At 41.1% G+C, this 18,702-nt stretch overlaps 1 protein-coding gene across 1 annotated transcript in view; it reads left to right on the forward strand.

The window, feature by feature from the left end:
• The window catches only part of PHACTR2 (phosphatase and actin regulator 2), a 141,106-nt gene that overhangs the window by 106,977 nt on the left and 15,427 nt on the right, over nucleotides 1-18,702 (forward strand). Inside the window, exons 5-8 of the mRNA XM_009882343.1 lie at nucleotides 9,771-10,007; nucleotides 13,649-14,198; nucleotides 15,461-15,663; nucleotides 17,906-18,062. Coding sequence (XP_009880645.1) covers nucleotides 9,771-10,007; nucleotides 13,649-14,198; nucleotides 15,461-15,663; nucleotides 17,906-18,062 — 1,147 coding nt within the window. The remainder of the gene's footprint in view (nucleotides 1-9,770; nucleotides 10,008-13,648; nucleotides 14,199-15,460; nucleotides 15,664-17,905; nucleotides 18,063-18,702) is intronic.

Here is an 18,702-nt window from a genome sequence, read left to right on the forward strand (position 1 = left end):
CTTGTGAGTTGAAAGTTCAAAAGTGTTTAAGCTGCTTAAAAAACATATATCATTTTGGAAGTAACTTCAGCAACTCATTCCTGTTGGTTTTCATTAAATCTTAAACACTTACAGTAAAGCTCTTCAGAAACATTCAAGGGGCTATATCACTACCGCAAACCGAACCTAGGTCATTTATGGGAAATGTACTTTATGACTGTAGGGTTTTCTATAGCTGAATTGCAGTAAATATTTAGCAGTCCCAAAGTCCATATTAATTTTGTTACCTTTACTCAGATCTACCTTGGTAACAAGAGTTTGACTAAGAAAAAAGTAAAGATTAATGAGGAATCACAAGATTTGGACCAGTTTTATTTTCTTTCTCTACCCCCTTGAATAATCCACCACTTCTTTTCCCTGACAAAAAGTGTTCTTAAATACTATTCCATCTATTGGATTTTCCTAGAGGAAAGAGTAAGGATGCAAAAGATCAAGAACTTCATGGCTGGCTGTTAGACTGAGCAGCCTTTCCAATGTCTTCTGGTAACCTCTACCTAGTGATGAATGAGCCTCTGGAGGTTGAGAGGGTCAGTTCGGCTAGTACGAAAATTTGAATTCTTCTCTGAGCTATGTAAATCACTTGACTGTGTAAAAAGTGGCTGAATGTCCAAGGAGAACTGCCTTTCTTATGAGATTTCTAGTACTTCCTGTCTCCCAACAAGACAGAAATACAAGATTAGCCTTTTTCATGACATTTAAATACGTCTATCTTTTGGTGCCAACTAGAACCAGATGTGTATTGGGTCAGGGGAAAAGAGTTATAAAAGCCGTGGAAAACTTTTTAAATGGTTCAGGTTAACTTTGGGGTTAGATCAGACCACTTATTATTTTATATATTTTATATAAATACAGCCTTTTGGAACTGTCAGGTCTTGGAATTTTTCCTAAGGTACATTCCTAAGGTAAAATGTGTATTTTAGAAATACACATTTCTAACTATGTTGAAATCCCTTCTAACTGACTTTGCAGAATGTAGAACTCCAGTGAAGCAGGAAAGGTTCAATATCTATTTCATGCACATTATTACAGTCTGCACTCCTATGTATTGTGTTGACCTTACAGGGACAAATTAAAAATGATTGCTGTACAGGAGTGGACTTAGTACAGAAGAATCTATAGCTATCACTCCAGTCCCTCTCAGAAAATGACGTATATAGGGAGGAGGGAGAAGGAAAACAAAAAATGAGCAAACTTTGTATTCTAGGCTTCATAGAAAGTCAGTAAGACCATACAGAAGATGCAAAACACTTCAAGGATACTTTCCTCTTGTATCTAAACATTAAGTTCTTCAGCACATAAACATCTTGAGTCCCCTGAAAACGAACAAGATAGATAGATTTATTGCCAAGGAATAGTCTGCCCAAAAAAGGTGTTAAGAATCAATTCCACCCATCGGCAATGGTGTTACACAGTGCAAATCCAGTACAAGTCACTGGATAGTCATTGTGAATACACTTCACTTATTCTTTACTATATAGCACATGAAGTTCTGTTGAACTCGGTGGAAGAGTAAGTCCCACTGCATCTCACAGATGCATCTCACCTGACAGATCAATCCTCAGTGATGTTTTTTATGGCAGACGCAGCAGGTATGCATTCCACCAGAGCGAGGAATTAACAGCTGCAGAGTGGAGGTTTGCTAATGCTCACAGATCATCAAAATCAGAGCTGAGGCAGGAATACCTAGCTCACTGTCTTCTGCTCAGACTGTAAAAGTGCTGGTGTATCAGATCACAATCCTCCATCGTGAGAACTGAGGTAGGTGGCGTGAATTCTAGCTGGACAGTTGGGAGTAATGGATGGGAGGAGTTCATCTTTAGTGAGGCTAGTGTTAGGCTTTTTAGAGTCATGAACTCTTATGTGTAAATCATGAAGGAAGTTAAATACACTTTCCATGTTTATAAGACCTGAAGACAGGATAGATTCCTGCTGTTTAGTAGCACAGTGTGCTGCAGTTCCAACTCTGGCAGAATCAAAATGTTCCAAAAAATGCATCTCAGCCCCTGAAAGTTACGAGGTTATTTTAAAATGCTTTTATGAAATGGTGGTGGTCTTTACTTGCTCTCTTGTTCAAGTGGGTCTTGAAAATGGCCTTCTCATATAAATATGATGATGACTACTGGAGCTGGAAGCTTAAAAAGAACAAGCGATACATGCACATTGTGATAATATGGTGACAGTTGGCAGCAAAGCACGGTAGAATGTGGACTAAGTTAAAAGAAGTTAAATCAAAAAAGTTGTTTCAGCATGAGCCACATAAGTACAGTATCAACAGGGCAAACGGTAGGCTTAGCCATGCCAAGCAAAAATTAGTTTAAGCAGAAGCGGGTGAAGACAGCGACCCCTGAAAGCTGTTTCCTGCGCCGCCAGGCAGTTCCATAAACTATGTACCCATCTGCTGCCTGTCAGCTCACAGGTGCCTTTTGTATTTGGTGAAAAAATTCCCTTTGGCAATTTAATAGTGTAACTGTTACTGTTTGTAGTAAAGATGAGATGTCAGTCATCCAAGCAGGGTGTTTAAAAGTAAATTTCTCCTTTATGGCAGGATAATAAGAAGCTGGTGACACTTTTACATAAAACAGGTAATTGATGGATAAAGCTTTACAGTTGAGAAATCAGAGAAATCTTTCTCCTAGATCATTTTTTCACATTATGTTTGTACTGGGTTGAGTTCTGAATTCTTTTGTTTTGACTAAGAAAAGTCGCTACCATCTTTTGCAGAAAACAGAGCTAAACTGTAGCCATTCTCTGTGAGCACCCTGGAAGGGATAGAGAGCAGTGAGTAGACGGGCAGCACGTCAAAGTACACCCTGGTTGTCCGGGCAGCAGACTGGACTGTGCCATTATGCCAGGGCTCCTGACCTGTGGCGCTTGTCTGCAGTAGCCCCGGCAGACCCCAGTGCTCCAGGTCACAGGTGGGATATGAGCATCTCAAAGGGGATTCAAGCAGTCTGTCTGCCTCCTGCCCCCTACAGCACTGTTGGAGAAGACCAAAAGCCACATCAGCAAAATAGGTGTCAAAATTGTCACTGTTTGCCTCCCTAAGTATAGGGACATAGCATGCTGACACACCATGCATGCTGCACAGTGTAAAACCTCCTGGTACTGTATTGTAGTTGCTTTTCTCTTTTCTACCCTCCCAGGATGTCTCTGGAAAACAGATGTACCAGAGAACCCTTAATTTGTATCTGAGTTCAGTTTTTAAACTTAGGTCTTGCTCATTTTTATCATAGCAAGCTAAATCTTTTCATGACTCTGGTAGATACTTCCACATTTCATTGTTAGCTTGGGCTTGAAGAAGTGAAAGTCTCAGTAACCATTAGCAAGATTCTGACTGGAAAAAAGTAATGTTTCATTTTGCATACCATCAGTCAGGTGTGTTAGATGCTGCTCTGATAAATAATTGGATTGCAGGAAGCCAGAGCTCTGTTGTGGGTGCTGTGGTTGTTGTGGGTGACATGGAGCATAACCTTCAGGTTTTCTCATGTCCTTCAGTGAAAGAAACAATTTGTAGTCCTTTTTCCAAATGAGTTCATAGGATACGTGCGCATAATGTTTTTTCCCCTGAGGATAACTAATCTGAGAGCTGGCAAAGGTTCCAGGTATTAGTGTGTTGGGCTCAGAGGTCCTTTCCTCTATACTTTGTCTGCTCTCCCTTAAATCTGCCATTAAATTTAATCTTTTCTTCTTCTCATGGGTAACCAAAAAAAAAAATGAAGGTTGGAGGCACAAGCTCTGGTCTTATCAGCGTGCATCATTGCTGACCAACGCTTTAGTTTGTCTATCAAGGAACGTTCTTCAAAGTCAAATTTTCTAGGTTCCTCTTCTAGAGGCCTTTGCTTTATTTCCCCAAAGTGGAACAAAATGTGTTGAATTTAAGATAGTAACCCTCATCTTCCAAGGTCTCAGACAAGAGCCTACTTTCTCTCAGAAACCCTGCAAACCACTCACTGCAAGAGACAAGACAGACTTTCTTCCCTCTTGTGTAGGAAGCCAGCTAGGCACACTCCTGAGCTCTGTAGATCATCAATATGAGCACCATACATAAAAAGTTGTTGGTGGGTTTTTTTTGCCTGACTCCCAAAGAATCTCTCACTCCAGCTGAGTTATTTGCTGGCTAAAACCAGTTCTTCTAAGAATAGTATATCTTTGATTCATCACCTGAACTATGTAAATGAGGCTGAATCCAAATCTTCTTAAAAGGAAAGCTGCTCTAGATAAAGCTGTATTTGGGCAGAGCCTGTCCACAAAGTCAGCAATGCTGGCTCGTGCCAGTGAGAGGCACGGGCTTTCACCCACAAAAGTCGAGTGTCTGAAGAAAGGTCCTGATTTGTAAAGCTGCTTTTTTTTTTTTTTTCTTTTATGGGAAAGATATCCTAATGTGGCTCCAGAAATGAGATCAGAGATGTGATTTTAATGAACTAATCATTCAATTATTTGAGCATCTCTATACAGAAAGTATAAGGGAATGTAGAAGCCTACATGCCTTTCGCTTTCCAAGTCTTCCACAGACCAAGAAATGGTAAAAGTATGCAGCTGACAGTGATGTTTTAGGTATTCTCTCTTGATTTAACAGCTTACTGTTTATGCAAAAGTTGGACAGTTAGCAATGTAAAATGACAGTCAGTGTGCTTTTTTCTTTTTTATCTTGGAACCAATGCAAAATATCTGAACAGAGTTGCTTTAGGTCAGATGTTACATCTGTCCCTTTCTCCCCTCTCCTGTTTTCTACACTGTCTCTGTTACAAGACCTCTTGCACACGGTGCTGTTGAAATCATAAAGTAAGAGCTGGAATTCTGCAGACGTACAGATCTGCTCATCCATCTTCAAGAAAGATGAATTCAAAACTGCAGAGAGCACTGCAAAAAGCATCGTGAGACAGCTGTTCTTGTTCAGCCTAGCAAAATGGAGCCTGAGAGAGCCCGAGTGTGTTTGATGATTGTAACAAGTTGGTATATAGCCAGGAGAGAGCATGGCTAAAGGACAATGCTGGCACAAGTAGAAAGGAATAAACAGTGGCTTGAAATACATTTATACTAGAAATTAAAGGAAGCTTTCTAACAATTAGAATGGGTCTTTTCTTGAACAGAATTTTAGTAGCAATAGTAGGAACAAAAAATGGAGTTGGTTAAATCTGAAGTTTATGAAAGGATCTGTATGAGTTGGCCACCTGCATCAGCACAGTCAATGAGTCAAAAAAAGAGACAAAAGACACCTTGTCTTGCTCCGTGTCCCATGTTTCTGAATGACAGCTTCTAGGGTCTGATTAATCAAAACACAGCTCTGTGAATAGGCTGGAAAGGAAACTCAGGATTCTCAAAACTCTTACTGAGTTTCATTTTGCAGGGAGTCACCTGCAAAAGTCAACAAATTGTACGTTATTTCCAACTTACATTTTACATAGTGTTACTCCACTGAGTTGCGGTCTTCTTCCAGGAGAATGGTGCTTTGCAGTTGATGTAGGTTATGTGCTTGTGCTGCAGCACTACTGGTTTTCTGTGAGCTAGCTTCATGTCACTGCTCTAGCTGTAGAAATAAAATACCAGTACTGTATGACAAAATCCTGGGGTAGAAAACCTTTGCCTTTGGTTCCTTAGAAGTTCACAAAAGTAAAGAACAAATTCTTGGATTATTCAACCCAGTCACGTATGACTTCTGAAACTATGCCCAGGATTTTTGTAGGTCCATTTGGTCCAGAGTTTGCAAAAGGTCCCACATTTAGCTTCCAAAGTAATTCGTCTGATTTTCCAGTGCATATGGCACACCAGCGTCTCTCTGAAAGTCTTTGAGATTTCATGAGTCCCCACAAGAGCTGCTGTATACTGAGTACTTTGTAACCCCAAGCATCATTTAGGTGTTTACCTGAGAACACAGCTTTCTTAAGAGTCTGGACCCAATCACAGTTTCTGGTAAGAAGAAAATCTGGTCTCAAAGTGAGCTTTCTTGAAAATTTGGCCTTGGGAAAATTTATTCTAAACATAAACATATTATTGATCCAAATGCTTAATGAGACATTAACATTTGCTTTGCTTTCCTATTTACAGAGTAATTTATAGACAGATTGCTTTTACAGCAGATGTCTTGATCAAGGCAGCAGTGAATACAAGATATTCCTATCTGATGGTCTTTTGGAGACCTTTTGTTAAAAGGTCAGTTTGTGATGAACAGATGTCTACATTAAGAAAAACAACAGCAATAAAAATACGTTGCAGCTGGTACTAAGGTACCTGGGGATTGGTTTGAACAAATAGAAGTGTCTGAACTGATTCAGATGCCTCCTTGTTTTGGCAAAAGATGCAAAAAGAAAGAGCAGGCATGAAGACCAAGTGTCCATATTCAAGCAGAATCATGTTAGGGGCGTACAATTACAACATAATTGTATCTTGAGCCATTTACAGACATCAGACCATCCCCATCACTGTTCAAGATCTAGGCACTGTTGCTGTTATTAGTTATTTGTATTACTACAGTACTTATATATATACACACCAGAAATTTATTGTAGTGTCTTAAATAAATGCAGAAAAGCATAGTAGAGTTCCAATGGACTTGCAGTAAAAGAGAGGACACTGTGGTTAGGCACTGAAAAACAAGAGGGGACCAGACCAGGATAACAAACACAATGCTGGCAGCCTAAAAATTGTCAGCTTTGGCATCACAGTAGAGGGGAATTTGACGGAGGACAGTCAGCAAATGTTTACAAAGCCTGAGGGGCAGCAGAGAAAAAGCAATAAAAAGCATCTACTTCAAAACTTGGCTTGTCGCTGGCAAAAGCTGGTATAATGGACTGGTCAGGTAGGAAGTGGAAATCTGTATCTCAAGAGTAAATTAGAAACAATAGTTTGGACAAGATCAGACTGACACTGAGGGCAGTCAAGTTTATATCTGATGAGATAAAAAAGATTAAGCTAACAAAGATAAAAACAACAAAGCTAATAAGATGCCAAGACGGATGATATGATCAAAGGCAATCATCTTCACCACAGCTTTCCTCATGGCTATGAGCAAAAAGAAGATTCATTGATCAAGGCCAAGAAAAGAGCATGTACGTAACCAAGGGACAGTCAAAGCTCTATGAGAGCTGTAACTATCTGAGCAGATAGAATGCTGCTGTGCAGAAACAGTCTGCCAGTCTTTGATATGAGGTATGTAACAGTATGGAAAGAGCTGTCCTGAATAAAGATGATATCCCAGTGATGGCAAGGTATTTCGGTTAAAATCAATGTTATATAAATTGACAGTTTTAATCACAGCTGAAGTCTGCCAGCAAGAACTTTGATGTGAATAAACTGTCCCCTTTTTGGGTTTCGTTTATAGTTTTTAGTTATTTCTCTAAACAAAATTTGAAAATTATTAGTTGTTTGTCACTAAGATGTGTTTATTTGCAACTAAGTAAAGCTGTAGCCTTATATTTTGTACTTTTTTTCCTGAATTGGAAGATAAGTTAACACACATAATTTAGTCAGTTATATAGTTTAATGTAGATCGACTGATATTCTAAATGATTGCACTGTATGTCTTTAAAATATGGTGAATGGTGTATTTCTTTTTACTAGGTTATTGTTCACTTTTTTAATATTTTGTCTACTAATATGACTGGAAACAAAACACGGTAATGATGTATAAGTACACGAGTTTTAAATTCTTTCTTATTAGTAAATGAAATTTTAGCATGCTGGACCCATAAGTAGAAGGTATCTCAAAGAATTGTTTACACTTGAAATTCTTTCTGATCATCATGTCCTTCAAGATCTTCAAAATACAAAATCTTATTTTCTCTTGCCATGTTTGTTATTAATGGAATTAAAATTTTAAAATGTCCTGCTTTTTCAGAATTATGAGAGTTTTTCAACTTTGAGTGAAGGTAGGTAGAATTTCACAAGGAGATGCTTTTTGCTATGAAAGAGGAGAGCAAAATGTAACAAATATGTATGTTTCTTTCTTCTTCCGAAGTCTTTCTCTGGTCCAGAGTTCTTTCTCTGGAAAACTAAAAGGCAGTACAAGAATCAGTGCACAAAAGAATCTGTTTGAAAGCTGTAAAAGATTGCTATGCAATGGCTCTTGCAAAACATTAGCAAGAGCGTATTAGTCTATAATGGGCTGGAAATAAAGGAGGAAGACACTTGACAGTTCATATTAATTCCTTCAGTTCATGAGGAGACATACGTGTGCATGTTGCTTTTAATAACTGCAGGTGATGCATTAGGTTCATGTTAACAAGCCTTAAGCTAGAGGCTGAAAGGGCTTTGTTTCTGAGATGAAGAATGTCATTGTTGTCCAACACATCATTTGTTTTTCACCTACTAATCTTAAAATGAAAAGATGCTGCTTAACTCTTGGGAATCTTTTACGTGGGAAGGAAGAGAGCAGGGAATGGACAGGAGATCCAGGAACAACCATTTAATGTGTATAAGAGTGAGGCTCTAACAGGAACATACTGCAAGAAATGAATTGGTTTCCTCTCGAGTTATAAAAGACTGTTAGAAGTCCTTGCAATATTTGCTTGGCTCTTTTCTTCCCCAGCCACTGTAGTTTTTAGCAAGATGCATATAAAGCCCATAAGGTTCTGGTGGTATGCTCTTGCTTTTATAATATCCTTTTTCTGGAAGGCTTGGGAAGTCTGTCTTGAGACTGAATGGGCGCAGAATTGGTGTAACTGAATAGATAAAGATTCCCATCTGGGAACGGCTAGTCTTACAACCATAGCGATTATGTTGCAAAATTTTATGTCACCTATAAATGGCTACCTACATTAACATCACGCACCTTAGGCATGCACTTATGGAGTGAATTTCCTGGTCATCCCCACTTACCCTTCTTTGGTTTGCAGAGCACACAAGCCAGGTTTGTTTTGGATGAAACTAAGCCAAAAGATGCATTCAGGAATATGTGCTCCCACCACAACCGGGCATGCAATTTCCAGAACTGAAGCTAGTCCAAATTCAAGTCTCCTGAAATGCACATTGTGGACATTGGGTCCTCAGTGCTACCTCTTTCACTCTTTCATTCTAGCCGTTCCTATTGCACCACACACCATAGATACGGTCCAAATGCTTGCTGAGTAAGGAACTGCTGATTCTTGAAAGTGCAGTCTTGTGACAGTACCCAAAGAGCTTGCAGGAGAGGAGAGCATTCCCATGGCAAATGATATACTATTCAATTTAGCTTCATCTCTTTTCTGAAGAGTAGAAATACCCTGGGGAAGATACCCAAAATAAAGTTGCTATGAGCAAGCAGTCTGCAGCTTAGGAGAATGGGTTGCTTCAGGGGAAAAATTCAGCTGCGTAGCCATATTTGAACCCGTGGCTGAGAGAATGGTCCTGTTCACATTCAGATTCACATGAATCTGAGTTTTATAGCCTGTTGATCTCAGAGGGCTGGAAAGAAGCCGAAGGAATTTGTTAGAGGAGTAAATGGCATTTCCCTTGTTTAGTTCGCAGCCAGCAGTCTAGTTGGAGATAATGAATGTTAAGGATGATCCTTGGAGGTCAAGAATATATGAGACTGAGAGAAGTGCCAGGCAAAAATCTTCCATGAGAAGTACTTGAATTGAGACGGATGGTAATTTTTTTCTGAGACAATACTTCAATAAGAGGCAGAAGATGAAAAAGTCTCTCCTGATTCCCAAAAGCTCAAGCAGCAAAAAGTAGTCCTTGTTGTCAGGCTTGCTGTTGAATGTACGTGGCATATGTCTGTGTCAGTTGGCTTCTGTTCACTTTCTTATCCATAGAGAGCACTACTGATCACTGCCCAGAAATACCGGCATCCCATGCTCCGCCACCACCCAAGCCTAAGCCTAAATCTAAAAAAGCTCCGCTGCCACCAAAAAATGCTATTGCCGTTTCCACCACCACCAGCCATAAGAGTAACGAAGCACCTCATGCTAAAAAAAAGGGAAAGGCTCCTGCTAAGCAGCCTCCTCTCCCACCGCCCAAGCCAACAAGTCACGGTGCAAATCGAGAAGCTGGTGAGTACTGCACAGGCAGTGCCAGTTATGGTGGGTGCATGTGCATGGGGGTGCTTGGCTTGGTCTCAGGATCACTTCTGCCTTTGTAGACAGCAGTGTTACTAAAGGGCATGCCATGGATGTTTTTAGCTAGATTCCCAGTGAGCTATGGTTTTGCTGTCTGCAAACACCCCAGACAGCAGGCAAACCACTGTTTAATGAACTTACGCACAACACCAAGCACGTCAGAGACTATATTGAGTTCCCAGATCAAGTGTGAATGCTGGCAACAGAGTGACTTGGAGAACTCCTGAAGAATCGGCAGGAAAAAAAGGTGACTTCTGAAACCAAACATATGAGTTGCCCCAAAGTAAAACCACCTTGGTATTGCTGTAACTTTCTGCTGGAAATATCTACTATTCTGATTAATTTGGCAAGATTACAAAATCTCAAAGAGGTAAAGGATATAACCATGAAGACATCTTTAAAGACTGTTGAGTAGGAGTTGTTTTAGCTGCAAAAATAAAAAGAATTATAACTCATTAGAAATGGACAGGCTTCCCTGAGGTGGTTGATGGCTTACTGTGATTCTAAATACACACTGGAAATGGAAAACATCCATGATCAGGCACATGGCAGATGTGTTTATCACTACACTTTCAAACCAAAATTCAGCAGTGATGCTAGATTAAATATTATAGGTAGCTGTTTGTAAGGTACTGATCTCAAGTTTGAATGGTTATGATTTAGACAATGACCAAAATGAAAACATCCAAATATAACTTGAATACAAGCAGTATTATGATGAATGGACTGTATATATGCATTGGCCAACTTATACAATCTTTGTGTTTTCAATCCTCTGTCAGTCTTTCAAAGCCTTTCAGTCCCTCCAGTTTTCTCTCCAAGTATACCTCTTCGTAGCTTGTACATTTTGGCATGTTTTGTATTTAAAGCACAGGGAAGAGGACTGTTTGAAAACATTGCAAGACTGCTAGAGTTACAATAATAACTCTGCTATAAAATATCCATTAACTTGGTATTAACTGTCCCTACTGCATCAGACAACCACAAGAATAAATATTTTTAAAACCCCGAATTTGCTGCTTGTGTTTCACATTCAGCTGGAAAACTCAGTTCTTCCCAGGTGAAGGAACCTTATAACAGCAGACCTTTCAGAAATAAAACAACCCATCACATAAAGAAATGTTTAGACCAGAGGTTGGTAACAAGCTCTCCGGTATCTCAGTTCTTAAATTAAAATACATTCAGATTCCAGATTTGTCTTTTAGTAGCCTTGCTGAAATTTTATGTAATGCTTGAGACCATATGAGTATGAAGTATATCAATATATTCCTTATATACTCTACTGGTAATTTTTTCCAACATTAGGTACATTGTGTTCATTTGAAGGGCAATACTTAAGAAATAGAGCTGATCAGGAGCAGTATTTAGTACAAGAGGTTTAGCAGATCCTCATGAAAGTGAACTTGTGATGCAGCCAGGGATCCAGTCCCATGAAGGAGAAGAAGAATATGAGTAACAATTGAGCCATGGCTCTCCTGTGGGCACCACAGCAGATTTCCAAACTGAAATAGTGGAGCTGGGAGAAGGGGGGGACTTAAAAATAAGCGTGGACGTGTGCCAAAAGGCAAGTAGCAGCCATGAAATTTTTCACTTAAACAAAATTCAAATCTTCTACTGAAAAAGAGGCATGACAGAAAATTGTCAGGCAGCCCAGTGAAAATCAACAATAGCAATAGCACTTTTGACCCACGTGAAAGCGTAGGGGGGGACTTTCCCTGGGAGAAATCTTTCAAGTTGCTGTATCTGATTGCAGGTCCAGAAAGGTTTTGAGAATAATGTAAGGGGTTTTTCAATAGAAACATCTTTTGACATTTTCCCAGCAACAATTACAGTGTGGCTGTATACTGGTATTATGCTGGGGCCCTTAAGTGTAAGTATGTAACTGGTTCAGTTCACCTCCAGCCTGTGTTTAAGTGCTTTGCTGGATCAGAACCAGAGCCCTTTGTTAATGCCATCCACTTACTCTGTAAGGTTTCTGCTAAATAATATGCAGGTTGGAGCCACCATCTATTTCCTCTGCAATTACGAACTGATGCCTATGCCATTTCTTTGCTTCCTTTTGTTTTGCTGGTAAGTTAAGTCAGTGATTTGTAGTTGATGTGGATGATTAGTGCAGTATCAGTGGATTCACTACTGTGCCCCTTACACTTACCTTGCAGCACAAAGAGGGACTGATTTGCCTGAAGTCATGAGTTTCTGCAGATTTTTCCAGATGTACTGAAAGACTCACAGCACTCTAAATGTTTATAAACCATAACATTCAGCTACGGAAGAGAACCAGTATAATGTGTCTTCTGAATTATTTTCCATCTTCTTTGATACTGAGAACAGTCTCACTGTGAAAGCTATTTTTATATCGTGAGCTTATTATGGCCAGTATCTGTATTTTGGTTCTGTCCTAATCTGCTGGGGTTTTGTTTTTATTTAAATGCTTATAAGTAAAGTAGGCCTTTCAGCAGATTTCTATTACAGCTCTCTGTTTTTCTCAGTAAGCTTAGCCGCAAGGCTGCTGTGTAGCTTTATAATGCTTTTGTTTGTTCTCTTGAGGTTAATGCATTTTTACTACAGCAGAAGTGTTTGAGTTGGATGCATTTTGATGAAAAGAACTGAATCATTACGATGCTTGTCATTTTTATTGCTTTTTAAATGAAAGCTCCCAGTCCAGATGATGGGTGCATCAACACAGCAATCAGAAATGTGACTGGAATGCACATGGGCATGCAGGCTAGCTGAAATCCCTTGCAAACTTGAGCAGTGATAAATACATGCTTCAATATAGTAAGCAGCACAAGATTAAACAACATGACTGGCCAGCTTGTACAGCTAGTGTCAAAACCTTGTGCCACTACATTTTCAAGGCCACCTGAGTTGGTCACTGGTAAGACGAAAACCTCCAGTATACACAGGAGGGCTTCAATGCCTCCTCCCTTCTGGAGATCATTTATGCAGAGCAAGATCAGTGGTTTCTACCTCAGTTTTATGGACATGCCCAGCTGGACCTGAAAGTACCATCTCGTTTTGCTGTCTTCTGCTGCTTGCCGTTAACTAGGAGCACACCATTTGCAATAACATTGTGAAAGGTTATTAACTGATATCCATAATGGTCCTGAGGTGTTCACGGAAAAGCATAAGGAAAATCATGGTGTTCTCTTAGTGCTCAGGCCAAAATTTCACGTAACAGAAAAGGTCAGGCAGTTTTCTCTGTCTGGTAGCCATTTTTTTAAATAGGGCACTAAACACATTTGGAATAAGCAGTGGACTTTTTAGAAGATGTCCGGGCAAGTTGTAACAGGACAATGCAGAACGCTAGAATCAAACTCTCACCCAATTGTGAGGTTGATTTCCCTCCACTGTTCTTGGGCAAGTACTCATTGTTTCTGTTTTTCCCACCTCAAAGGTGAAATTTGAACTGCAACATTTACTCGTCTCAAGCATATAGATGAAGGATTGTAGAAGTATCAAGTGTAATTTTTTTCATTTTTTAAATATCAGCACGTGTGAATCCATGCAGAAAGAGTGGTGCAAAAATCATATAGTTGCAAGACTGTAAAATGCTTTATCTTTTCTTATTTTAGCTAGTTCCTCTCATGCAAAAAAACCACCGATCTCCAAGTCCTCTTCATCACCATCTCCTTCGTCCACATCATCTCATCCCAAAGCCTCTAAGGAGACTTCCAGCAAATCTGGCACATCAGGGACTCCCAGGGGGAAGAAGAAACCTGGGAAACAGTCAGCCCCACGAACAGCGCCGGATGGGGCTGCTTCTTCCCTCTCAGGTGCCACAGCCAACAGGTTGGAAGCTAAGGCAGAAAAACCTGAGCCTGAGCAACCTTCCATAGTAATTTCTGAAACGGAGGACGCAGACCAACCGAGCAAGCTTGTTGTGCCCCCTCCTCCCACAGCTGCCCCTCCTCCACCTCCACTTCCACCTCCTTTTCCCACTGCAGCCGCTCAGCCCACAGTCTCCTCAGATGCCCAAGATGTGTCAGACAGCTGCATGGCAGGGCCAGCCGTCCCCGGATCGGATACTAAACCTCTTCTCCAGACTGAGCATGGCACAGATGAGAGCCTGAGCAGTACGGCCCTAAACAGCGGTCCAGATGCTAGTGGAGAAGACACAAAAAGGTAACACGGTGTGGTTGTCACGGGTAAGTGGTATGACCCGCAGCTAAGGCAGCCACATTTCTTCTCGTAAGGGACACTGTAGGCATGTGGGGAATCTCGTCTGTTTCTTCTGCTGACTGGTAACAGTTTGTGTCCTTTTTCTGGAGGCCCAGAGCAGTGTTGCCTCCCAGCACAGTTTGTTCTTTGCCTATGTCTTTGAGCCATTCACCTGCTGTACTTCATGTTTCCCCAGAAGGTCATTGCTCATAACCTGCCTCCTGCGCCATTGTGTGGCTTAATGTGACCACTCAGCAGTTCAGCTAGTAGCTGGTAACATTTTTCTTTCTCTCTCATAAAGGCAAACGAGAAATGATGCTGAATTACAAGGGGGTTTTACTTTTTTTTGGTGGGTATCATTAAATGTCTCGCTGCTAAAGCTCTCAATTCAATAGCTGAATTTACTTGCAGACTTGAAAATGACAGTTTCAGGCTTCAGTTAGTAGGTGTTTGGTCTGTCACTGCCTAATAGCTTGTCCAAGTCTCAGATACTATAAAATCTGGTCAAGACCAAGGTCCTTATTACATTTTTTAAGCAAAATAGTTGGCAGCAAAAAAGAATCTGACTTATTAATCTGTCTTTCCGTGCCATGAGAACCAGCATCTTTCATAATAACCTAAGAGAGTTTAGTTTAGATGCCAGTGGCCTAGAGACTTCCCTTTAAATTCTTGCTCGTATCTCCTCTGTGCCAGCATTATGTTCCCGTGCTGCTTCTCCCCTCATTCTACCCTTCCTTTACATAAAGACTTTCCTAAGGCAGAGAGCACTCTACTGCTGATTTCCATGTTCATCAGTGATGGACACGAACATTTTGGACTCAACAGCAGTAAAACTGTATCTACAATAAATAGAGTTAGGCTTCCAGAACAGGAAGCTTTGCACTCCCATCTGCTCTCCAACTCACTCCTCTCACTGTTTTTCTCTTCTTAGTAACTTTTATATACTATTGGTCGCATCCCACAAGAATTAAAAAAGAATTAGGATTTTTCATTATACAGGCTTTGCAGCCTGTCATTCCAGACTGCATCTTTTTTCCCAACATACATACAGATATGTGTACACCTACACGTACTTTATATATGTTTTATATATGTATGTTTTTTAGAGAGAGAGAAGATAGTTTGAGTAGCAGAACTTCTGTTTTCATACTTATGTAGTCTTTCTCCCATTTGTGTTTTGTGCTGCTTGCTTTAATGTGATACCATGTCTGCTTCTGAATTAACAGCTTGGCTACCAAAGAAGACCAAGAAGCGGAGGCACCTGACCAGGCACACTCTGAACCGGTGGAGGAGGCTTCTGACGCTGCTGCCCCTCCCGAGAGTGAAAGTAGCAGGGAGAGCCACAGCAGTGACTCGGACTCTGACGGACCAATATTGTACACAGATGATGATGATGATGATGACGATGATGATAATGCAAGTGCTGAAAGTAAGCTCCTGACAAGGAGGGTGTACTGGGAAGGGCTGGCCGCCTTTGGGTATATCTAATATACGTGTTTGGCCTAGGCTGGCTCAGAGTGCCTACTAAGTTGCTGTGGTGGCATCCAGATTGCTAACTGGAGCTTGCTGGCTGAGCGTAGTCCAAAGACATCTACACCCAGTGAGATTTTCTGCAGCTCCTTCCATTAAATTGTGGCCTTCAGGAGAAGAAAGACTTTGAGATGGAGCTGCTAGCAAGCACATCAATCCATGGCTGATTCTGTTCCAGGATCTGGTTCTGTAGTAGGGCATCCTGCCAAGAAGTTGCAGGCTACCTTGTAGGCACATTGCATTATGTGAACATGCCTGACCCATGCTATGCAAAGTAAAGAAAGTAGGGTATGGCTGCATGGGATGGTTTTAGATGATTTAATATTTTACTGCTACTGAGAAATGAGTGTCCCGCTTCTCCCAGATAATTGAGATGAGAAACCTGCGGGGGCCCGTGCAATGGTGGGAGCAGCTCAAGCATTGCGCAGATGGGAGTGGAGGTGGGAGGAGCTGGTTCAGGAGAACATGATGGAACAAGGCCTCAACATTAGTGCATCAGGGAGCCATTGATTTGGCTTGCCCATGTCATGAACCTCGACTGTTAAAGCACCAGTGTAGTTTTCAACTGAATTGCACTAGAAATCTTTGAGTTTCTTTTGGGGGTAACAGGCAGGGGTGGAAAACAGAGGAGGCCCATCAGTGAGCAGCTTGACTGTCTGAAAGTCATTTGTTCCTCTTTGATCAGGGTGTTTTTAAGCATTGGAGCACCTTAGCAGACAGAGCAGATCACAGTGGGTTACTTGTGGGTTTATAGCTTTGAAATTTCATCTGGGGTCATGGTTGTATCATCACCATATATCATTTGGCAGAAGTCCTTGCTGCTGCTGAAGGGGGTTGTGCTACCCACCCTCTGCCTCACCCCTGCTCCCGGCTGTTCCTTTTGTCCTTAGGCCAGTGCACATTTGTTTTTACAGTGGTGGCTGATTTTCAGTAGAATTGGTTCCTTGATCCAGCGCACCACATGGTTGCACCTTTGCTGGAGCAAAGGAGGTGGCAACAACAACCTGTCAGGGGTAGAGAGGAGGGCAACGCTACCCCTACCACCTGCAGGGTGGCCTTAAGTCAGAATAAAATGACCATCTAACCATGGCTTGCGAGCCTTGCCTGCAGCCACTGAGGAGGAGGTGCTTCGCTTTGCTTGGTGAAGAAGGCCTGAACATGAAAGTGCTGTGTACTGGAGCGGGGGTTGGGGGGGCCGTTGAGGGAAAATGGATGGTTCTTTTTTCCTTGGACGCTGGTGCAGCAGAAGGTGAAGGGCCCACTAGCTCAAGAGGCTGAAGTCTTGTACAGTTCTGCCTTTGGTTTGAATATGATCCAGAGTGATAGCAACCAAAAACTCATGTATTCAGATAGCAGCATGGTGGCTTATGAGAAGTGAGCTGAGAGCCTGTGGTCTTCCCAAACCATCTAATGTCATGAAAACCTGCCGACCTAGGACACATGTAGCCCCCTCAGTCAGAATATCGAGAAACAAAGGAGGGACTAAAGGTCATGAAATATGCTCTTCCTTCCACAGCTGGCTGAAGCGAACACTGGCAAAATTGCACGGCCCTTGTCCCTGCTGTATCTGTTTTATGGATAAACAGATTGCTTCAGTGCCAGGGAGGTCCTGCCTGGGTTACTTTACAAGAACTCAAAGCACTTCTCTAAACTGTATTTTTTGTTTTAATTTACAAATTAGTTAAAGATGAAAAGGACTATACAAGAACTAAGTGGTATTAAATTGAAAAAAAAAAAAAGAAGAATGAGGGCAAAGATGAGAGAACAAGGCTAAACCATTTAAGGCTGAAGAAAAAGAGCAGCAGGTTGCTAAATATACGAAGTGGATAAATAAACCAACCTGTAATGTATCAGACTTCAAAGACACTTTTGTCATTTTTATCCTATCACTTCACAGATGACAAGTGATGTTTATAAAACTCCTCTATCAGTTTGGCTGGTCGCTTTTTCATCCAAGCCTTTCAGCTTTTTATTGTTGTGAACTGAGCTAAAACTATTTTTTCTTTTGATGTTAATTAAAATTCCTCTCCTGCATGTGGGAACAAGGCTGCTTTGGGGAGGTATTAAAGTTTCTACTCAGAGTTTGTGTCTGTAACCTAAGCATGAATGAACTAAATCTACCCCCCTCCTCCTTTCCTCAGGCTCTTTGGCAAGTAAAATTCGTCGCAGGGATACTCTTGCTATCAAACTTGGCAACAGACCATCTAAGAAAGAATTAGAAGACAAAAACATCTTGCAGCGTACATCTGAAGAGGAGAGGCAGGAAATCAGACATCAGATTGGAACGAAGCTAGTGAGGTATCAGTGGCAGGATAAATGTGGTTTCACTGGGCGGAGGCGGAGGAAGAGAATCAAGAACACTGGGTTCACATTTTAAATGCAGCCCAATGTGTGGTGCAGGATCTTTGTGGCACAACTGCCTGGAAAACAGTATTTCTATTTCTCAAAAAACTTTAAAATGCCGATAACGCATTTTTGTTCTGCAAGAAATGAATCGGAGAGCTTCTGGGGTTTTGGGTTGTTTGGTGTTGTGTTTTTTTTTTAAAAAAAAAAAAAAAGAGGAGGAGAGTAAGAGTGACTCCAGGATAATCAGTGCCATGGTTCAAGATTTTTCTCACATTGGTTAGCAGGGACTTGCACTTGTATATCCCCACCTCGGACGGAGTAGTAGTTCCTGACACACAGAGCATGCCTGTGCATGTTCGTCCCTCCCAGCCCTCCTCAGCCTCCTCCTGCTGTCTAACTCTGTCATAATTCATATGCTGCTTCCAGCAAAAGAAATGGAGAGAGGCTGACTTTGTAGGTCAGTGTTTAGTGTTTTACTGTGCTCACCTCTGAGGCATGTCTTTCTCATGCTGTTTAACTGCTATGGGATATATGCAACTTTCTTTTCCTGTACCTGAGAACATTGCATAAAAAAAGACTAATTTTCACTTGC

This window comes from Charadrius vociferus, unplaced genomic scaffold, assembly GCF_000708025.1.
Source record: "Charadrius vociferus isolate BGI_N301 unplaced genomic scaffold, ASM70802v2 scaffold13, whole genome shotgun sequence".
NCBI lineage: Eukaryota > Metazoa > Chordata > Aves > Charadriiformes > Charadriidae > Charadrius > Charadrius vociferus.